Raw genomic sequence first — 23,909 nt, 5'->3', positions numbered from 1 at the left:
CTCTGTCATCTAAGGTGGATTCAAATTTGTCCCCTTAGACAAACATTCAACCCAGGTCTACAAGGTCCCCTTGGAAGAAGCAACCCATGGCTGCCGACAAGGATCCTTCTGTTAGGTTGGGTCGACTACCTCCTCTTAGACCAGGGATCACGATGGCCTGGGAGGACGGAACCATGAGATCTTGATTGGGTCCATCATCCATTCCCCCACCATCCGCTTTAAGTGCAAGATTGTGCAATTTCTGTTTTAAATATCAATTTTTCCAAACATCCAAACCCATTTTTCAAATTCCAAACCCATGCTGCTACTATATGTCAGATAACACGTATTTACTACGTATCTGATTGATGACTAGCCTTAATCGAAAGTTCTCTCTCGTGATCGAGAGGGGTAATTAACTATAGGGGCTTGCGCCTATAGGAAACCAGAACTCATATCATAAAGTCCTCACAAAATGAGGGTGAAATCTCTGGTAGTGTCTTATCTTATCTACAAACTCATCTGCCTTCTCAAAATTTACCCCGGAACTTATTCCGTTAAAACTCCCTCGCCAAAAGAAAAAGCACAAATCAGTGTGCGGCGGGGAGGTCAGGGCCGAATTTTCGGAGCCCACATTTCCTATCAATATTATTAGTAGAATTCAAGTTGGATGGTTGAAGTGGTGGAATGCATCGGGTCTATTGTGTGATAGAAAAGTACCCCTCAAACTTAAGGAGAAATTTTATAAGATGGAAGTGAGAACTGCAATGCTTTATGGTGCTGAGTGTTGTCCATTAAATGACAAGCATAAAGTTAAGTGTTGTAGAGATGAGGATGCGTAGGTGGATGATTGGCTTCACTCTTAGAGATAGAATGCGAAATAAGTATATACATGAAAAGGTTGGAGTAACTCTAGTGGCAGGTAAGATTAGAGAGAGTTGTCTTAGATAGTTTGGTAACATAAAACATCGGCCCACCATGTTAGGAGAGTGAATGTATTAGATTTGACCTATGTTAAGAAAGGTATAGATAGACCTAAAAAAGACTTGATTAGAAAATATTAGAAATATTTTTTTTTTATTAGATTTAAATGAAAATTTGACTCTTAACAAAATACAATGGGGAAAAATGATTCATGTAGCCAACCCCACATAGTGGGATAATGGCTTGATGTTATTATTGTTGTAGTAGTATTATCATATAGAAAATTCTGCTAATATTATTATTAGTTTCTTCGTTTAGCTGATATATATATATATATTTATTCCTTTTCTTTCTATTATAAGTGCATGAAATGATGATGTGTTGGATCCTCCTAGAATTTCAATGAATTTCTTAGGTTGGTAAAATGTGCCTGTTATTAGTGTGTTTGAGCACTTTGTTTCTGAATTGAAAGATCAATGCATTTTAACTTTATATATGGGTTATTCTATTTTTTTTGCCAAATCAGGTGGGCGGCGGAGATCAACATTTTATTATGACATTTGGAATATCAAGTACTTGAGTAAATTTAAATGGGATGATTTGACTAATGAAATAGGTAAGCCCGTGCTTTGAAAAGGTAACTGTACTTAAACAGCATTCTATTTGCAGTCAAATGGCTGACTTGAGATGTAAATAATCTAGCAAATAAAAATCGCACTCGAGAGCAGAAGTTAGCCATGGAGATTTCTGCTGCTAAGAGGGAGCGTGACTTCTATATGTCAAAAGTTGATCAATCCCGTGCTTTGAATTCCATCAAGGAGCGCATGAAAAAGGTATGTATATGAGGTTGCTTGATCTCTCGGGTATGAGGTATCATGGATTCATTGTAGCTTTTTTCTGTTAATTTTTATCCCATTTTGGCAAGTGAGGTTGCACCATTACAGCAACAACAACAACATCAAGCCTTTATCCCACTGTGGGGTCGGCTACATGAATCTTTTTTCGTTTAAATCTATTAAAAAAAGACAATTTCTAATATTTTCTAACCAAGTCTTTTTAGGTTTGCCTCTACCTTTCTTAACATAAGTCAAATCTAGTACCTCTACTTTCCTAACCAGGTCATCGGAAGGCCGCCATTTTATGTGACCAAATCATCTAAAGACGACTCTCTCTAATCTTATCTTCTACTATTTTATGCTAGCTGCCTATTCATACTTGTAGCTTAACCGTCAACTTAGTGTAAGTAGGTCCATTCATGCACCTTCTTAGTGTAAGTAGGTCCATTCATGCACCTTCTTTTGTTATTAGAATATGCTTTTATGTTAATTCTTAAAATATTGATATATACTTTTATGTAAAATCTCCATCCACTTCTCTCAGAATGGCTAAAAGTATCCCTCTTGGTGGGCCATGGTTACAATTAGATTCATGTTCCAGAAAATTCTTGTTTTATCTCCTTCCTCAGCTAGCTATTCTAGCCTCTTCTCTAACTTGTTTTCTTCCCCTTGTAAGATTTTGATATTTCCTACCCAGTATGATGATCTTTCAGTAACTTTTCTAATTCTTGTCGTTTTTTTAATATTTGGATTGATTTCATTCTCTTTATAAAAGACATAACATTTCTTGGTCATAACACAATCAATCCAGAGCCTTCTATTGCTGAGCAGAAAGGGATAAGAAGGACCTCAACCTCTCCCCACCACCTCCTAAATATTAGTTTTTAGAAATCCCTATAAACTTCAGTTCTTGTGGGCAACAAAAATTTACGCGTGGTTCTTCTAAGAGAGTTTGGTTCCTGATCAAAATTTCGAAAGATAGATTAGATTGCTGATAACACACTACTTACAGATTTTATTATATGGTTTTAGGTTTCTTATTGTTGCAAGATCCTATGATTATTTATCCTTTACGGTTACAGAAGAGAATTTTTTATTAAATTTAGTCATTAGACATTTAGTGTTTACAATTATTTGATTTCGTGATTTGGGAAATTCACCTCCTTTAGATTAAAGCTGATGGTGGGGCAATGATAATAAACCCAATCAAGATTATAAAGTTGTTATCTTTTGATGATTTAATCAATGGAGGTAGTCAATCAAACTTGACCGAAGGATTCTTATTAGCATTCATGGGTTGCAACATCTAAGGGGATCTTATAGAATTGGAGTTGATGTTTGTCGAAAAGGGTAATTTTAAGTCGATCTGAGCTGATAGAGGGCTTCGTATTCTATCAAGCATCCTATATAACTCACTATTCAAGAGATTTGGGCTAGTGGAGAATTTGCGGGCTAAGTTAAATGATAGTAATTTTATAGTATCATTTTACCGAGAAATTATCTGGTCAAAGGCCTCGATCATAATTGCATTATTTGTAGTGTCATTTGGAGGATTGATTTGAGCCCTCTCAGTAGCTTTTGACGATTTGTCCATGTCGCTTTGCCCCCTCTATGCCATTCCATCTCACCATCTAGTAGAGGATTGATCGAACCTCCCCCTAGTAGCCTCAATAACCTTTTCACATCACTTTTTCACAACCGTCAGGTCCTGCAATCTCAATCTTTGTCCAAACAAGTAAATAAGCTGGCTACTTCTTCTTGAGCCCTCCCAGTTCCCTTTTCAAAATCTTCAGCGTACCCAATTCTATAGGGAAATTATTCTGTGCGAAGTCAGGATGTCGTCCGGAGACCTATAAAAAATGCGCCATATCATCCCAAAAATGTACCGCGCTCGGTATTGCTCTGTACGTACCAAGCGTAATCAAACGATTCTCCCGTCCGGTGTCCGCACTTAGTAATCTCTCTTATTACAGCGACTGGTAAAGTATATCTCTTTGCCAGCGCAAGGAAACAGGTAATTGCACTTGGATGTAAGATAGTTCACATAGAAATATAACATATTTCCTTCCAAAAAGATATTTTATCCAGTCATTTGATTCCAATATTACTAATGTAAGCAGTAATTGATGTGTTATCAATTTAAAATGTTAATTTATTTGATTACTTTCATTTATTTTTCTTCTTATCCCTTTCAAAGAAACAGAAGAGAAGTGAAACAGCACCTGGTGATAAAGCTTCCAATGAACTGGAATCCAGAGTTGTCAGGCAATTTCCACAGAACAAACCTTTCTTAGAACATAATGCCAAAAGAAAAAATCATCTCTCCGCAGATGTATTGGCAGGGGTAAGTCATCATCTTTTCTGTCTTCACAATATACTTGAAGTTTAATTATCACTTGAACTTTTTTTTTTTATGATTATTTTACAGGTATTTACTGGCAGTTCTTGATCTTTATTCTTGCAATTCAAAAATTCAAAAACCTAGAGCTGAACTGTAGAGACTATGAAGCCCTACTAGAATTTTTTTTTTTAAATGTTGAAAATAATTTTATTAATTATTTGTTTTTATTTTAAGGTCCATGACATAATCCATGAATGAATGCAAAAGAATTTTGTGCTTGAGAGCTTCCAGTTGTGAGTATTTTAGATGGTTTACATTCACTTGAAATAATTGATTGCATCTGTCATATAGTACCAATATTTGTTTTCAAATTTTAATGATCTTTATGCTACACTTTGTGATTGTGAATTATGGCTTAGTTTGGGATGGCTTTCTTGATATTTCTTAAAGCAGTTTTTTAGTACAAAAATTTTAATGGGTGTACTTAAAAGCTGTTTTAAGAAGCAGCAAGAAAGCCGTTCCAACCGAAGCATATATCTAATGATGCAAATAAGAAATATGTTGCATTGTTATTTCTTTGAGATCTTATATAGAAGAGTTTACCTTTGTTGAATCCAAAGTTCATGAAATTACCAATATTTGAGGCATGGATTATACCCAAAGAGAAAAAGAGAGAAGGGAGAAATTTGACGTAGAATCTTAGAATATCTTCATTTTGGTCGAAATTTTGTCGAAAGTATAGGGTGATGTTATACTCATGTTTGATCCTTTTCATCTTATATATGATTGTGGTTGTGGTCCAATGTCGGTGGCAAGGGAAGGGATATTCGATTAAGTATAGAAAAAAATAATGATTATGTAAGTTTGGTTGAGTATTATCGAATATGAGAGAACTCAAGGTGAGTGATTTAGCTTAGAGTGAGCCCTCTTAATCTAATGCTTTGTTTTGGGAACAATTATTACGTCCTCCGACCGGACGGAGCTAAAATCGCGCAAAAAAATGAGAAATACCGAGCAATACCAAAACAATAACGAGGAATACCATCATGTGAAGACCCAATACCGAGCTATACCAAGCAAATACCGAATTTTTTGGCGGGATTTTAATGCCGACCGGACGTTCCTCTACGTACGTTCACTGGACCAAATAAAAGTTCTTGTTTTGGACAGCTTTATTATTATTTTCTAAAATAAAAAAAGAACAAAAATTTGACTAAAAAAGTATTTTAAAAAATAGTATGAAAATTATTTGAAACGAATCTTTAATTTCTCTACCAATTAAGTTGGCTTCCAAGGAAGATTCCCAAGCCTCTAATTCAAGATTTAACATCTTATGTATTTATATTTAGTATTCAAATTTTGATATTTACTCTTGTAATATTTCAGTGACTCAATCATATTAAATATATGGATGAAAATATGTATTTTATTTTAAAAAAAAGTTAATGTTAATGATATTTTTATTTGATTTAAAAAATTGCTATTATGAAAGTAAATAATAAAATGTATAAATAATAAAATGTATGTGTTAGATATGTAAATAAATAATCAGGTGGTATGTAAATTCTTCATAAATAATTTGTGATAAATATCTTATTTTTCATATCAAAAATTAATTCTTATTTAATATTATATATTTTCTGTGATGCCCACAACAAAATATGTATAATACTTTCAATGCTCTTTAGTGTATTTTTGTTAAGGTACCAATAATGATCATATTTGTGAGAATTTCCAAGCTTAAATATGACTAATTTTAATATTTTATTCAAATTTAATTAATATTTAATTCAATAATAGTTTAAATAAATAATCTTAGAATAAAATTTGAAAGTCAAATTTATAATAATAAACTCAATATTTTTTCTAATATTTTGTAAATAATAAAGTCAAAAATTTACAATCTCAATCTAACTATATATTCAATGTTTGTATTATCAAGTATTTAATAAAAAAATGAAATTCTGATCTATTCATCTAATATAATTTTACTTTTTTTATCATAAAAAATTAAAAATAATAAACTTATTTTCTGACAAATCCATCTAGCTATTTACTTAGCAATTTTGACTATGCTTCTACCAATTACTTGTTATTACATAATACATAAGAAAATTAATATAAAATTGATTACATTATAAAAATTATCTAAATCGTCATTAAATTAATATTTTATCAATATCTGTAAAATGAAAATTAAATATTGACAAATAAATGGCTCAATGTTCAACTTTACTCATTTATATATTTGACTTTTAAGTATTTTATTTAATTTTATTCAATTATTTAAATAAATAATAAAAAAAAACGTGATATAAAATATTATGAAACACATCATCTGGTATATTAATCCTCTTAAAGCCCAAAAAAATTTTAATAATTAAGACAACACTGATAAGGCAAAACCATCTTTTGCTACGATTTTGTGAATAAGGCTTCGTTTGGGACGGCTTTTTATCGCTTTTTAAAATAACTTTTTAATACTAAAAAACTACTTTAAGAAGCAGTAAATAAGTCGTCTCAAACGAAGCGTAGACGGCTTTCTTATTACTTCTTAAAGCGACAGCACTTAAAATTTAAAACCCTAAAATCTTAGTAGTAGAAAGTTACTTTAAGAAGTAGTAAAAAAACCGTCCCAAGCCTAAGTGCCGGTCATAAAACCCTAAATAAGGTTAAGAAAGTAGAAGAGCTAATACAAAATGTGCTGTTAATGAACTTGGCAATTAGAAAGAAAATTAACGTAAATTCAAAATTTGTATGTGCTTGATAAGCCAATCAAATTAATATGAACAGTGATTCTTAGCTCATTTATTTTTCTTGCCAAAAAAAAAAAATGTTTACTTGTCATCTCCAATTGGAGATTAATATTAAGTAATTGAACATAAACACTACAATATATAAATAATCTGATCAGAAGAATTTCTCTATTACAGAGCCATAGATCCTTACTGGAACATGACAGCAGAACTATTTGTCCAGATAATTAGTTGTCCCTATGAAGCTTTTGGGGTCTGCTCAGGCATGGATTTCTTTCTGTGCTTGTTCTTGTGCTTTTTGTTGAATCTGAACTGCTTCATGATGTTTTTTTCCCATTCTTTTTTATGTTTCTGGTAGATGAACATTGCTGCCCGGGCATCCTCAATCTGAAGATAAAATAAAGTTGCTATGTTAACAACTATAAAAAGATGCTAAACCAAGGTTTAATTTGTTATTTTAGTTGAGGATATGAGCCTATATTTCATTAATGGGAGTAAGAAATAGAAGTCCATCAATTTCATTAAGATTATTGTTCATTAAATTGACTTCTAAGAACATCAATATATGCTTAGGATAGATATTCAAATTTAGGCTTCATTTAGGACAGTTTTCTTTTTGCTTTATAAAAAAGTTCTCTAGCACAAAAATTTCTAGTTCAATAAATTTTGTACTAGAAAATTGCTTTATAATTAATAAAAAATCTGCCCCAGATGAAACCTTAGTGTGCCAAAGTTTGTGTAATATGTCTCAACACACTTTCGGATGCCCCAAAAGGGAGAAATTATTCTGCGGAGACTGGACGATGAGAACTGTCCGGATTTGTTGCGTTTTTACTGCTCTTTTGCTACGCTTTTGACAATAATCATCAATAGGGCAGCAAATATGTAATTATGAATGCTCTTTTGCTAAGTATTTGTAGTGCTTTTACAAAACAACAGCAAAAACACAGCAATTATTCAATTAGTAGGATATTTGCTGTGCTTCTGCTACCTTTTTGTTGGCAGTAAAAGCGCAACAAATCCGGACGGTTCTCGCCGTCCAATCTCCACACAGAATAATTTCTCCCGAAAAGGAGATCCAAAGTTGTTTGTCAAACACTCGAAGGACAATCAGAATATAGAGGTCCATCATGATGTCCACCACCTAGACTGTCCATGCAAAATGTTTCATTGATTCTAAGAAAATCTACAACAAATAATCAAATGAAATGCTGATGATCTAAGCATTGATTCATAATTATCAATAACTGTCATTTTTTGTAAGAAAATAATTCCTGTTTTTAGAATTCATTCGATTAAAGCATTCAAATATGCTTAATTTTGGAATCCAAATTATATTCTTTATTTCAAATCCACTTTTTTAATGAAAGGATTGAAGGAAGGAGAAATCAACTATGATTTTCTAATTGAGATATCTGAATTCATGAAAAAAATTACTTAAAAAATGCTATTCTTCTATCCACTATTCTAGATCCAAAAAGCAGGAAGCAGCTTGGACCACCAGTAAAGAACATAGCCACAGCAGACTGATATGAAGAATGGGGTGGGCTAAACAAAGCCTTCGATAATCTTTTAAAAAAATTAAGCCCAGTCATGTGTTACGGTACAGCCCAAACCGGCCCAGGAGGGGCCGGTTCAAACATATAAGAGGCGGGCTAAGCCACCTCCTTTAGGGGCCACCGCCTAAGCAAGTGGGGCCCCCCTTTTGGGCAGCAATTAGAGAGAGAGAGAGAGGGGGCGGTTTATGCATGAGGATGCTAATTTGAATTTATTTTATATTAGGAAGCCTTTAGGAGGTGCGAAATTTAAAAGCATGAGAAAGTAGGGTTAGGATTTATGTTTTGATTATTGTTTCTCTTGGTGGCTTTGGGCTCTAGATTCATTATCTAGAAATTGGAAGAGAACGATCCTCCACTCGAATCGAGGATCAATTTTATCTTTTGCTTATTCTTGCCTTTGGTTTTATTCCTACAATACAATATACTGTTTTTGATTGTTTTTATAGGAGATATTGAAATTTTCTCGATGCTTTCACCAATTCTTGTTAGGGTTGTTTGTGAACTCAATTATTTCCCGTTAGGGTTACTTGCGAACTCAAGTATTTCCTATCATCATGCTAAATATCAAATTGAAGTCTTGTGAGCTAGTTAAAATGTAGAATGTCACATACAGAGCAGTGCTCCTTTTGCTGAATTTTGGCTCCAAGAATCTCAGCAGCAAGATCTCTAAGAGCCCTCTTGCGTCCTTCCCTAATAGATTCCAGCTCTACAAGTTAGTAAATGTGAGCTAAAACATGCAGAAGCCACTGAACGCTTTAGCATTTAAGTGCGGATTGTGAAATTTGAGAAGAGATGGAATACCTGAGGAAGGGCTGATATTCTGCAGTATCTCTAGTATCTTTTCTGGGATGACTCAATAATAGCACCTGGGGTTACAGTCATATCCAGAATCGGTATATTACCAAATTAAGATAGACTCATGAGATAAGACATAAGCTTCGTTTGGGATAGCTTTCTTACTGCTTTTTAAACAATTTTTTAGTTGTACTAAAAAGTTGCTTTAAAAAGCAGTAAAATAGTTGTTCTAAAAGAAGCAATAATTTGCTGACCACAACCTTCAAATCATTGTGTAAAGCATGACCTACAAGGATCCTTCCTTTAATTGCTTCAGCAACTTTTTTCTGAACAGTAGAAAATTCCTTTGCTGCAATCATATTCATTCAACTAATTCAGAAATCATTATTTATATTCACAATCAATCTCCATATACGGAGAAATTATTCTGTGTGAACACCGAACGTCGTTTGGAGATCAACCAAAATGAGCCACGTCGGTACCGCTCAGTACCACGGCTCGGTACCGCTCGATATTGCTGATGTGGCTCATTTTAGTTGGTCTCTGAATGTAAAGCTGCGTTTGACATCGGCACAGAATAATTTCTCCCATATACAAGAATTCAGTTAGAAAAGTGTTGGGTACAAACCTTTCATCAAATTTCTTGGCCGAATCCCACTTATCTTTGTACGGAAGTCAACAACATACTCTATAGGACGAACATATTCATCATATACAACATTTCCCCACGTATTTACCTTCAGAAATATCAAATTGAACGTAAATCATACATAAAAAAAAAAATTTCTTTATTAGTTTGACTGACAAGTGCGCAAGAATAGATTATATGAATAAAGAAAGCAAAAAAGATATAAAGCTATATGACTACAGTCCGCAGTACTGCATGTGGAAGTCAGTTATTTATCCACCTAAAATGTGACAAATTTTATTCTGAAAATTAAAAAGGAAAAAAGCTCTGTAATGAAGTTTCGACTTTTTTTATCAGCCTGTACACTTATTACTGAGACTCAACATAAGCAGACTCTTCAAATGAAGAAAGAATACCATAAAACCTCTCAAACCTTCTCCTCTCACCTGCCCATGGTGCAAAAACCGTCAACTCCATCCACTACACGGGTAGAGAAAAAAAAAAAAAGCTTCCCCAGTTTTATTCATTTCATACCTATTTTGTCCAATAAAATTGTAAATTTCAAGTTACATTCCATGCCAACGTATTTAAGCATTTGCATCAATAGTCATAATCATCAAATCTTGTATCATATCCCATTATGAATCTCACTAGTGCCAAAATGTTATAAAAATGTGAGGTAAGACGAAATAAAGTTAAAACGCGCAAAATCCCCCAAAAAAAAATTTCACATATTTCAAAACTTTAATTTTAGCATAGCTTTGTCACTTTTAATGCAAAATCAAAAGCCATGCTTTCTTCATCCCAAATGACAATTTAACAAAATTTGAAATTTCATATAAAATTTGAGAGATTATAAAATCTTGCAACATTCAAGATTCGATTCACAAAAAAGTATTTGACATATGTCAAACTTCACTGATCTTCAATCGCACACACCAATCATTAAAAAAAATTAATATAAGGGCAATGATAGAAATCACTAAGTTAAGATTTAGACCTCACGACCGTACAAGGAGCCTAATCCCCTAGAAGTAGGCAAGACTTGTGAAGTATAATTTACATCATACTACACACACATAAGAATTGAGAAAATGTCCAAGATGATACCCGACTGTTTACGGGTGTCATTCCACTCTCATACCATATAAGGACAATTATAGTCCATATATTCCTTAACTAAGAGCCAAAATAGTCTCCCCATCAAAAATAATAGAAATTGACGTTTAAGTTAACAAAAAAAATTAAAAATAAGGGTACTATAGGAATATATATCTTCTTCTTGAATTTTTTACAAAACTTAGTCTTTTTACTTACCTAGATTTTTCATGTACACCAACTAACTTTGCTTACAACAGGAGTGGACTAAGATTGTGCAGATTGTTTGGTGCATGCTATTTGCATATAGTATTAGAGATGCTTAAAAAGGGCACTTCAAGGAAGGTACCTTGTGCATACTATTTGCATGTGACATAGTTCAAATTGTTAATAACTATTATGAAATAAGTGAAAAGTTAGTATAATGGAGGAGACATTTAGAAGTTATGGGACAAAAGATTAGTAATAAAAATTAACTATGTGATATACAATTTAAGAGAATTTGAAATTGATATACGTAAGTCAACTTTGCTAGAAGATTAAGTGATATCATGATAGATTTTAAGTACATTTGAACTGTTATAAAGAGGTATAAAGAAAATTTGTGATATATGTAAAAATATGCTTCTAGACTTACACATGAATGAACTAAATGCAGAAGTTTCACTAGCATACCATGCGAAAATAAAATAGCTTTGATGCATGATGACTCAGGATTATGTTTACTAAATAAACTTATATGATGCAAATTATGCTTTCATGATAAAAAAATACAGAGAATTCACAGTTCACAAGAAATCAATTAATTCAACTAACAATCTTTATTACAAGAACAAGAAGAAGTCTTTATCCCACTGTTTGTTGATCACCTTTCTAACATGAGTCACTTGCATGGCCTTATCACTCAAATTTTGTAGATAGATACACTTGTTTGTATGTTGCATTACTTTGTGCTCTATGAAAGATCAAATCATGCATTTTTTTTTACCTCAATTCATCGTCGACTTTGGAATTTATTCCTTCAGATCACACGTTGCCCGTTATCATATCTTAAAACATGTGTGATCGGGTCAACGATGATTTGACGTATATTTTGCGTGTATTTGAGTCTTTATCGTATATATTTGTTTCGTGTATGATATCTTTTGATCGGGACCTCATATTGCGAAACGGACTGCTCGAGCATGTCCGGGTCGCTGAGATATTTCAAACGAGCCTATTAGCGCTTGAAGTGGTAACGTTTAACTCATGTCGAGGAGAGAGATTGAGATCCTTATTTCTATTATTACTTTTCTCATTATTTTCAAATATATATAATATAAAAATATACCTTTTTATTGATTAAATAAATATAATATCATTTATTTTAATTAAAATATGAATACAAAATTAATAACATTTCTATCACATAACAAGCCCGTTGCATTCCTCCACTTCAACCATCCAGCTTGAATTCTGCGGATAATATCCCCATCTATTTCACCATCACTCTGAACAATAGATCCAAGATATCTAAAACGTGTACTCTTATTAATGACTTGATCGCCCAAAGTCACAATCCCCTCACTAGGTCTATTACTACTAAAATTACACTCCATATATTCCGTTTTAGATCTACTCAAGCGAAAACCTTTAGACTCTAAGGTTGACCTCCATAATTCAAGTTTACCTTCAACTCCCTCTCTAGTCTTATCAACAAAAAAAATATCATCAGCAAAAAGCATACACCAAGGTACATCCTCTTGCAAATGTCTAGTGAGAACCTTTTTATTTCCTAAATTAAGAAAAATTTTAGATCTAAAGGTTGAAATTTGTGAATTATATTATTTAATTTTAGCCCTTAGATTCAGGGCATCAAGAAGAGATATAATTTGAACCCTTGGATTAAGGGTTTGTATTTTCTCTAATATTCATTTCATAGTGTATCAGGTTCACTCTTGTTGATGGATATCTATAGCAGCTGACTCTAACCAAAAAAGGCTCTTCCTCTCAATTTCTTTCTGGTTCGTGGTGGCTGCATGAACTCCTTCCCCTCTCGTTTTTCTCCAGTTCAAAGAGCACAAGAGCCCGAAGCCTTCTCTTCCACGCGCAGAAGCTTCCAGTCGCCGACCACTAGGGGAGATCCGCGTTTTCATCTTCCCCTCTTCACATGTAACAGCTCTCTGCACACACCTCCCTCTCCATTTCCCCATCCGTCCAAAGAAGGAGCAACCATAGGAAAATTTCAGCAGACTCTATCTCTTGAAGATTTCGGCCAAGACAAAGCAAAGAGGGTTGATTTTACTCTCATGTGGACGTGATCCTCTTCCATAATTACAGCAGTTTGCTAGAAAAAAAAAGTGAGTAAAAGATGCTCTTCTTAAGACTTGTTGTAAGTTACATACTAATTTGAGAATATAAACATGCTTATTTTGAAAAAGATGGTGACAACTCCCGTTGACTGTTATTGTATTGTAGTTCCTTTAAGCATGTTTTAATGTTATTCTTTCTATCGATTTGGCTTTTTCTAGTGATCGAACCAGAGAGATTAATGTCTAACATTACTAATAGATCTGTTAGCCTTTCAAGACATTAACTTAGCTTTTAAATCTTGATTAAAAGTCCATGCTTAAAAATAGTCTTTATATATATTTAATCATGATGGAGATGATGAAAGGGCCTCAATACATAGTAGATCTGTGAGCGATGATGTGATAGTGATATTCATTTCGATCAATTTTGATCCATTAATCTTGAACATATATATGCTATGATTTGATGCAATTGTCATATGGTGAATAATCATTGTTCACCAAATTGTGGTGTTGAATAAATCTGTGCAACCATAGTTGTATTCCATATATTTATTTACATGCCTTCTAAAATGTGATGTTCTCTGCAATCAAACATTAATCTCTCTGGTTATATCACTAGAGAAAGCCAAATTGATCGAAAGAATATCATTAAAACATATTTAAAGGAACCACAATACAATAACAATCAATGGGAGTTGAGACCATTTTTTTTTTTCAAAATAAACATGTTTACATTCTCAAACAAGTATATAACTTACAATAAGTCTTAGAAAGAGCAATTTTTACTCACTTTTTTTTAGTCCAGCAAACTGCTGTAGTTATGGAAGAGGATCATGTCCACATGAGAGTAAAATCAACCCTATTTGTTTTGCCTTGGCCGAAATCTTCAAGAGATAGAGTCGGCTGAAATTTTCCTAAGGGTTGCTCATTTGGACGAATAGGGAAATGGAGATGGAGGTGTGTGCGGAGAGCCGTTACATGTGAAGAGGAAAAAGATGAAATCACAGATCCCCCCTAGTGGCCGGCGACTGGAAGCTTCTGCGCGTGGGAGAGAAGGCTTCGGGCTATACGGCTCTTTGAACTAGAGAAAAACGAGAGGGGAAGGAGTTCATGTGGCCACCACGAACCAAAAAGAAATCGAGAGGAAGAGTCTTTTTTTTATTAGGGTCGGCTGTTGTAGATATCCCTCAACAAGAGTGAACCTAACACACTATGAAATGAAAATTAGAGAAAACACAAACCCTTAATCCAAGGGTTCAAATTAGATCTTTTCTTGATACCCTGAATCTAAGGGCTAAAACTAAATAATATCATTGACAAATTTCAACCATTAGATCTAAAATTTTTCTTTATTTAGGAAATAAAAAAGTAAAGTAAAAAATGAACTTGTATTTAAACCTTTGTTTAAAATTGCACAATAAGAGACGCGCCTCTGCGCAATTTGTCACAAAAACGCCTCGAGGCTTACACAATTCCGCTCCTGGCAGAGGCGTACGCCTCACCTGGTCTGAGGCACGCCTCAGAGGCGCAATTATGGGTGAGGCGTACGCCTCATAGAACCGGCCCCACCTACTTAAAATGAATCCTCTTCTTCCCTTCATCCAGCTCGGGTTCCAGGTTTTCCCGAAAACTTCCGTCCCGCAAGCCTCTGTTCACGAAACAGACGGACTCCACCATCGGCCGCCGTTCCCGCCACCTCTCCCGTCGGCGCCGCCTCTCTCTGGCGAACTTGAAGTGTCAATTCAGCTCTAGGAGTACTCCACAATCAATTTTAGGTATTTTTTTTAGTTTATGGTTAGATTTTTCAAGTGAAAGAAAATCTAGGATTTTTTATTTTTTGTGTGTTTTTGGATTTTTGCATTAGAAAACATGGTTAGAGGCAAAGAAAAGGTGAATACGTCATTGCGGCGTGACCCTTCTTGGAAATATAGTGTGCAAGTTGACGTAGGAGGCGGCGAGAAGACGTATGTGTATTTAAAATGCAATTTTTGTAAGAAAGTGATGAAGGGAAAATAACCCGCATGAAGGAACACTTATCATGCTCTCATAAGAACATAGCACCGTGTGCAAAAGTGCCGGACAATGTGAAGGATGAAATAATTGCTTACATGAAGAAAACTACCAAGGCAAAACACTTACAACATGAGCAATTTGATGAAAGGGTTGAACATGGTGCTTACTTCGGAAGCGAGAGTGGAAATGGCTATTCCTCTACTATACATAATAGAGGTGCACGGGGTCCTATAGATCAATATCTGACTAACCCAGGAGAGGATAGAGAACAAGCAGAGATGATGCCTGCGGCTGGCACCAGAGAGGGTCGACGACAGGTTTGCATGGATATTGAGAGTTTTTTTTTTTGAGAATGTCATATCATTTAATGTTGCGACATCGCCTGCCAACTTCAATATGCTGCGGTCTGTAGGGTTGTATGGGAGAGGGTTGAAGGCACCATCAATGTACGAGTTGCGAACATGGATTTTGAAGGAGCTACAGAATACAGAGCGGAGCATTGATGAGATTAAACGGACATGGATTGAGACTGGTGTTACCATTATGTCAGATGGATGGTCTGACATGAAGAGCAGGAGCTTAATTAACATCATTGTCAACAATTCCTACAGCACAGTATTTTTACGATCAGTTGAAGCTTCAGATGAGGTTAAAAATCTACAGGTTTGTCATATCTTATTTGACACTATAGAGCTAGTTGGATGTGAGACAACCTCTGGAAGCAATGTTTACATCAACAGAATGGCTTAACTCTGTGTGGGGTAAGAAAAGTGAGGGGAAGGAAATAAGAAAGATAATTCTGAATGATAAATTTTGGGCTACTGTGACCTATGCCATATTGAGCACGAGAACCTTAGTGCAAGTATTACGCTTAGTGGATGCCGAGAAGAAACCAGCCATGGGTTTTATTTATAATGCTATGGATGAGGCCAAGGAGTTGATTGCACACAACTTGAAATGAGAGGAGGCAAGTTATACAGAGATTTGGGATATCATAGATGCTCGGTGGGAGGTACAGTTACACCGTCATCTACATGCAGCATATTATCTCAATCCTCAATTTCAATATTAAGAGAAGAAATCTTCAAACCCGGAGGTGAAGCTTGGTCTGTATCATTGCATGGAACGACTAATATCGGAGCAGATAGATAGGGAGCTTGCAGATTTACAACTTGTTCTATTTCAGAATAAAGAGGATTTTTTTATCTGAATGCAGCAAAATCAACCATTGCCAAACGGTCTCCAGGTATAGTTATTTTGGTAAATGCAAGATATTTTATTTAGTTATGATTATCTTTTTTCTTCTTAAAAATAGTTGAATGGTGGATCCAATTTGGTGATTCCACCCCTGAGTTACAGAGTTTTACTGTAAGAGTTTTGAGCCTCACTTGTTCTTCTTCTTTTAGGTGTGAGCGAAACTGGAGTACATGTAGTCAAGTGCAAATAAAGAGAAGAAATCGACTATCAACACTCAGAATGAACTCCCTCGTATATATTATGCACAACAAGAGGTTAAGAGATAGGAGGTTGAGGAATAAGGGGTTGAAGGATGATGAGGACCCGTTGGTATGTGATGATGTGTCATCTGATAATGAGTGGGTCATAAATGATGAGACAGATTTGTCATTATCAGACTTACAGCTAGAGGATCTAAGTGTGGATGTCTTGAGGGGCGAAGTAGATCAAGTTAACACATCTACTAGTACCACACCACACACATACACTAGCTCTGCAGCACAACAATCAAATAAAGGTATTCTACAACTTCTTATATGCTATTGCATTATATTTATATCAAGTGAGCAATTAACATGATAATAATTAATGATCATTCTTATTGAACAGGGAAGAGAAAAATGAGTCACATTGAAGATGATGAATATATGACATTTATATATACAATTGGAGAAGAAGATTCCCTTGAAGACCAATTTAGTGATGGGATATGATTGGATTTTATATGTTCTTTGTACTTTGGGAGTTCTGATAGACTATAATTTTATGGTTTTGTACTTTGGAACATGCTTTTATTGCATCTATTTTCTTAATTTTCACTAATTCTACTTGTCATTTAGATGTTTTTATTGTATGATAAAATCTTGCTATTATTTACCTGCTAAAACCCTTAAATTCTCATTTACGCAATTTTGCGTCCGTGAGGCTTACGCCTCTCACCGCCTCGAGGCTTACGCCTCGCCTCACGGACGAAAACCTCATCGAGGCTTAATTACGCAATTTTAAACCTTGATTTAAACTAAATATATAAATAATAATAATAATTTCAATGAGACATTATTATATATTTTTTATTTTATTATATAAGTTTATTAATTTTGTATTCATATTTTAATTAAAATATACTATATTATATTTATTTAATCAATAAAAAAAATATTTTATATTATATATATTTGAAAATAATGATAAAAATAATAATAGAAATAAAGATCTTAATCTCTCTCCTCGACATGACTCAAATGTACCGAATTCAAGCGCGAATAAGCTCGTTTGAAAGATTTCGGAGACCCAAACGTGCTCGACAGTTCGTTTCGTAATATGAGGTCTCGATTAAAAGATATCATACACGAAACAAATATGCGCGATAAAGACTCAAATACACGCAAAATATACGTCAAATCATCGTTGGCCCAAGCACACATGTTTTAAGATATGATTACGGGCAATGTGTGATCTCAAAGAATAAATTCCAAAGCCGACGATGAATTGAAGTAAAAATGCACGATTTGATCTTTCATTGAACACAAAGTAATGCAACATACAAACAAGTGTATATACCTATAAAATTTGAGTGATAAGGCCATGCAAGCGACCCATGCTAGAAAGGAGGTCAACACCCACTAGGTGGTGTAGGCTACATGAATCATTTTTCTCCGGTGTGTTTTATTAAGAGTTAAATTTTCATTTACATCTAATAAAACAAATGTCATTTTTAACATTGTCGTTGCTGACCACCAAGCCTTGGATAAAAAAACTGGAGGATTGCATTAAGTAGTTGACATGCAATATAAAGTTTGTCCAACAATCATGACATGAATTCAACTCGCTTTCTTTAAAAAAATGATAATAGAGTTTAAGACAATGGTAATAAATTATTGAAAATATACAAGTCTTACAACAAGTTGGAAACATTTAAAATCAGCAAGCAAATCCATTTGATTTTCACAAATCAAATATCTTACATGTCACGCTTTGATAGGATATTCTTTAGGTTGTAAATTGAATGTCTAAGTGAGGAATTATTTCATGAAAAATGAAAGGCTATTAGGTTCAATGTCATTCATATAATGGCGTTAACTAGATAAAAGTTTTATTGAGATGACAATGCCAACTTTGAAATACATGTATATTTTATTGTTATCTTGCTTAAACAAAATAGTGTTTTTTAGAGAGATTAATTTAAGGGAAATCAACTGAACAACTGACAAAACGCTAAGTTCAAATCCACATAATATTTATATTTACGTGTCATATTTTGTTATCCATCCTCTCTTTAAAGACTGAAAGAAATAACAATATTTATGAAAGAGGGGTAAAAAGAAATAACTCATACACAACTTGGATCTAGAAAACACTCAATTAGTCACAAAAAATTTGCATCCATACTTCCTTCAATTGTCAATCAAGAATGTTCAATTGCACATCATGGATTCTCATATATAGAAATATAGTTACAGGAATAAAATGAAACATTTGAAATAGATACAATCATATCCAATATTAACACATATTTAAATTAAGCCTATACTTATCCATGGAAAAATAAAACCTAATAAGATAATTCAAATAAAAAAATTGCATCATGAATAGAAATAAGCTTAAAATTTATGAAAATAGGCCCGGTTCAAATTTGTTATAGATTGATTTGATTTCTTCTAACTAGCTTATGGACAGTTGAGCTTTTGTGGATTGTTTGGCATGTTTGAAGGCTTCTTATTGCATAAATTTTAATGGCCCTTGAAATAGATATAATCATATTTGATATCTTCCAAAACAAAATGGTACAGCCCAACCTTGATTATACATCACTACATCAGTAATCTTGCTCAACTAACATTTCAACTTTGTTAGGCCTAGAATGAAACCCTTCTTATGCAATCTAACAAAACTACAAAGGGTATCTATTATATTTGGGCTTATATATCATAAAATCCAAGCAATCAAAAAGAAGCTAAAGGAGATAAGAGAAGGAGACAAAACTACAGTGAACAAGAATAAGTGAGCCATGCAAACAAGCTGAACATGGATATTAAAGGGATATGACTTAAAATTGACAAGACAATGAGTGCTTAAATGAGGAATTATTTCATGGCAAAGGAGAAATAGGCTATTCAGTGCATTGTTATATAGACAACAATTTCAAAGTCTTACAAGAATGTCACCTCTTCAATAGGTCTTTTTGGTTCCATTCTATTGCTTAAACAATAAGTATTAACTTAAAAAGGTCAGCAAAGATTGCTTTTTCATTTCTTGATGATTTTTTAGACAAACAGATAGATTGAATGTCAGTACCATTGGACAAAATCTGGATATCATGAAATAGGACTGCAATATCATTTAAAAAACTATTATCTAAAAAACTGGATAATACCAAGCGTCTACTGGTGATCTTCCCTTTTCTTGCCCCAAATTTCAAAGAACTAAGCATTCGTTAACAGATGTCACTGAAATGGATGGAAGGAACTCAAGAAGAGGAAGAAGGAATTACCAGCGAGACCCTCCCAAGCGCGCTTTTGTTCCCTTGAAAACTTACACCGACCATCTCGCAGTCCATAGCCAAAGCTTCTGTCAGGCTGCCCAAGCGAAGAACCCAAAGACGCAAGCTTTCAAACCAACAGACACACAGACAGAAATGTAGAGAGAGAGCGAGCTAGCGAGAGAGAGAGAGAGAACCTGAAGTCTTCGGAGGTGGGCGCAAGGATTGAAGGAGTGGACAGAGGTGCCGCCGGCACGGTGTCCGGCCTCTCCTTACGCTTACCGAGAGCGGAAGTCGCTCGGGTTCCATTGTCGAGACTTGCCAAGCTTACCAATGGTTTGCGGCCTTTCAGCTTCTCCTGAAGACTGGCCCAGTTAGGGTTACAAGCCGCCGCCGCAGCCGCAGCTTTGCCCCCGGCCGTTCCATACCCCTCTTTCGCCATGCTAGTCGGTATAAACCTCCTTTGCCTCCCTTTTTTATAAGCTATTTTTTCGTTTATTATTAATAATTTATTAATAATATTATTATATTCCATAACTCACAAAAAATTTATGTTAATTGACAAAATTCTATTATATATTCAAAATGTTTTATAAGATATTTTAATTATTAAACCTTAATACTTATATTTTAATATATTTTAGATATCTTCAGTCTATCATAATAATATAAATAAGCATATTATTAGTAGAATTCAAATTAGATGATTGAGGCAGAGTAATGTGTTAGGTTTGTTGTGTGATAGAAAAACACTCTTCAAACTTGAAGAAAAAAAAAATCTATATGATTGTCATGAGACCTGCAATATTTTATGACGATAAACTTAAGTGTTGCAGAGAAGAGGATGCTTAGGTGGATTAGTGGCTTTATGCTTAGTGACAAAATGTGAAACAAGCATGCGAGTAAAAAAGTTGGAGTAGCCTTAGAGGAAATAATCTTAGAGAGAGTCCCATTTATGGTTTAGTCACATACAACATTGGCCTTCCGATGACCCGATTAGTAAAGTAGATGCTATGTTAAGAAAACGTGGAGGCAGGCCAAAAAAGAATTGGTTAGAAAATATTAGAAATTTCATTTTTTTTTATTAGATTTAAATGAGAATTTGACTCTAATAGGTCACAGTTGTATAAAGACTTGATGTTGTTGTAATATATTTTGGATTGTATTTTGATAATATTGTCACAATATAAGTTTTCATTTTTCATCTGAAAATTATCAATGCTTCTGTTTATTCTTAAACGAGGGTGATGAGATGTTATGTAATGCCCAATATCTAAATTTGAAAGAATCATTTATTTTATTTCTTAATTAGTCTGCTATAGCCTCTAATAATTCGCTATCATAAATATATTCAACGAAAATAATTATAAATCATATGCATCAAGTCACATACATCAATTTACAATTTCATATTCATTTCTAAAAAAATTTGTATAATAAGCAGGAGTTCAATTTATACCATCAATTTATCATTAACCACTCTCAATTACAAATAAAATAAAACCAAATATATATATAAAAAAAAAACTTAACGATCCTGACTAGTCTCACTCAATTAGACCTTAACTCTTCCTAAAAAACATATAAAATTACATTGTGAGCTAATAACTCGGTAAATTATCAGAACCTATAACTCTAATCAGTGCAAGGCAATAGAAACAACACGCATGAGGTCAGTTAGGTTATATCAAAATAGCAAACATATCTCTTTCAAATTTTAATTAGTCCATTTCTAATTAGTCTTTTCTTACATTCATACACATTTCATATCATGTATATCAAATAATAATAGTCATCATACATATATCTTATACAATTATCATAGTACCTAATGTACTCATCAATTTGCATGCATGATGCCAAGATACATGTTAGATCAGATAAATACTAAATTTATGCATTTAATGTATCTCATGTCCAAGTATAATATACTGACTCTTGATTATTTTGTATTTGATATTACTCTACTCATTTCAAATAAAACGACATATATACAAAACTAACTAGTGAAATTTAAATATAAATATGTCAGAATGTTTAGAGTGGAAATATCTATCACTGTTGCGTGCTAGAATATACGCGGCGGTAGAGTTAGAAAATTTTCATCTGAGCGTTGTACGAATATCTAGCACACACAAATAGAAGATAAAAGAACACCAGCATTTTTATGTGGAAAATCCTGAAAGGGAAAAAATCACGGGGCAACGCCCAATTGAAAAGTTCCACTAGTGTAGTTTGAGATACAAGATGTTGATTCGTCCAACAAGTTATGACGATCAGATTACAATGAGTTTCTTCTGAATTGAAATTCAGTTACAAAGTCGAGCAGAGTTCCGGCGTCACTCGGGCATCTGGTGGAATTCTGGCGTCGTTCTGACGACGGGAAGAACTCCGGCGGTGGTCGAGGAGGAGCTGTTCTCTCCTCTCCTTCTCTTCTCTTCTTCTTCTCTTCTTAGGTCCCCCCCCCCCCCCCCTGAAAAATAAGGCACCTATTTATATTTTTTTTGGGGGTGTTTTTCTGGAGTGGCATAGCTCGTAAATAGGTGTGAGATCAGGGGCACATAGGGAGTGGCCGAATGGACGGCTGATATTAAATCCTTCGATTGTGCATCGTTCGTTGGACATTTGAAGGCCTTAGTAATGTCAGAATTCGGAAATCTTGGGCTTGTTGGATTCGTCTCGTCGAGCCGTTCGATTCGACTATAAGATCGTTAAAATCGGAGACCGTTTGGTAACTCAAATTGTGGTACGAGCTTTCCAACATCACTTTGGCCGCTTGATTTGGGCTCGGATTGAGTTGAATTTGGTGTCGTTGGGTTCGTATTTCCGAAACGCTCAATTTGACTATAAGCTCGCTGAAATCGGAGTTCAGATGCTCCCGAATTTAATTTTTGAAGTTTTCGATTCGATTTTGCCTTGAGATTCGTGCTTGATCAAAACAATTTTTGGTGAATATATCAATCACATATCAAAATTATACGGTGAAAGTTCATTGAAACGTGAGGCATTGCATTTTATTAAATTTTGGAGAGAGAAAACAGACATAACTCGAAATCATCAAAAACATAGATAAGTTTAAGATTACCTATCATGATTAAAAGAAATTTTGTAACAAATTCAATGGATGAAAATGACCTAAATAGCAATCTCTTTCCCCTCTTTCTCTCTCTCTCTCCATTGATGTACTTCCTACCGTTCAAAGTTTTTCATATTTTCAAAGTAATTCATTTTGAAATTTTGAGTTATTGCATGTTAATCCCATTAGTACTGATGTGATGCTTATTAGGAATTAAATGATAATAATTATTTGCATGATGTCGTTTAATAATATGTTAATATTTTTATATGTAAAATAATGATTAGCTCAGTCATAGATAGGGGTGTCAATATTTGACCCAACCCGAAAATCGGACCCGAAAATTTAGGGTTCGGGTCAACCCGAACCTGAACCGGGTCGGGTTCGGGTTAGGGATTTCGACCCGTTTGTAAAACCGGGTTGGGTTCGGGTTGACCCGGAAACCCGAAATCAACCCGATTTGACCCTTTTTTAATTAATTTAGGAGGGTTTTAATGGATTTTTATGAAATAAGTAAATGATATTTCAAAAAATTATAAACATTATTGTCCAAATTAAATTAATCTTGATTTATTTTAAATTAATTGAAGTAAATCTTACCTTAATATGATTTAAATTTAAATGAATTGAATTAAATAAAAAAATTTAATAAAATATACCTGAATCGGGTTGACTCGGACCCGAAGCGGGTCGGGTTCGGGTTCGAAAAGCCGACCCGTTTGCAAAAACGGGTCGGTTCGGATCGGGTTGAACAGTGTCGGGTCAATTTCGAGTTGGACCCAAACCCGACCCGTGACCCGTTTTTGACAGCTCCAACCATGACCTCTTTGCTAGGGCAAATCCCTTCATTATCTTCTCTTAGCACAAAAAATATTAGCATGTAGTTCCAGAAAACA

At 34.2% G+C, this 23,909-nt stretch overlaps 2 protein-coding genes across 5 annotated transcripts in view; one reads left to right on the top strand and one right to left on the bottom strand.

Annotated features, from left to right (window-relative positions):
* Nucleotides 1–4,366, top strand: part of LOC110104207 (pre-rRNA-processing protein ESF2) — a 16,426-nt gene extending 12,060 nt beyond the window's left edge. For 2 of the 3 annotated variants that reach the window (XM_028693113.1, XM_020833204.2), the window contains 4 exons: nucleotides 1,430–1,519; nucleotides 1,606–1,736; nucleotides 3,937–4,083; nucleotides 4,168–4,366. In XM_028693113.1, the coding sequence (XP_028548946.1) occupies nucleotides 1,430–1,519; nucleotides 1,606–1,736; nucleotides 3,937–4,083; nucleotides 4,168–4,188 (389 nt within the window). In that variant the 3' untranslated portion in view covers nucleotides 4,189–4,366. The remainder of the gene's footprint in view (nucleotides 1–1,429; nucleotides 1,520–1,605; nucleotides 1,737–3,936; nucleotides 4,084–4,167) is intronic. The other variant, XM_020833205.2, reaches the window with a different exon arrangement.
* Nucleotides 4,367–6,947: 2,581 nt separating this feature from the next.
* LOC110104206 (RNA exonuclease 4) lies at nucleotides 6,948–20,394 on the bottom strand. Of its 2 annotated transcripts, none has more exons than XM_028693111.1 (7): nucleotides 20,135–20,394; nucleotides 19,950–20,034; nucleotides 9,819–9,927; nucleotides 9,451–9,539; nucleotides 9,197–9,261; nucleotides 9,007–9,099; nucleotides 6,948–7,223 (listed from the first exon to the last, which is right to left on the bottom strand). In XM_028693111.1, the coding sequence occupies exons 1-7, from the start codon at nucleotides 20,377–20,379 to the stop codon at nucleotides 7,154–7,156; spliced, it is 756 nt and encodes a 251-aa protein (XP_028548944.1). In that variant the 5' UTR covers nucleotides 20,380–20,394; the 3' UTR covers nucleotides 6,948–7,153. The 2 variants fall into 2 exon arrangements, with proteins under 2 accessions (XP_028548944.1, XP_020688861.1); XM_020833202.2 differs by having other exon boundaries at nucleotides 9,007–9,085.
* Nucleotides 20,395–23,909: the final 3,515 nt, after the last annotated feature.

The sequence above is a fragment of the Dendrobium catenatum genome, unplaced genomic scaffold (genome assembly GCF_001605985.2).
Source record: "Dendrobium catenatum unplaced genomic scaffold, ASM160598v2 fragScaff_scaffold_231, whole genome shotgun sequence".
NCBI lineage: Eukaryota > Viridiplantae > Streptophyta > Magnoliopsida > Asparagales > Orchidaceae > Dendrobium > Dendrobium catenatum.
The sequence above is the reverse complement of the archived record's forward strand: the minus strand, read 5'-3'. Positions and strand labels throughout refer to the sequence as shown.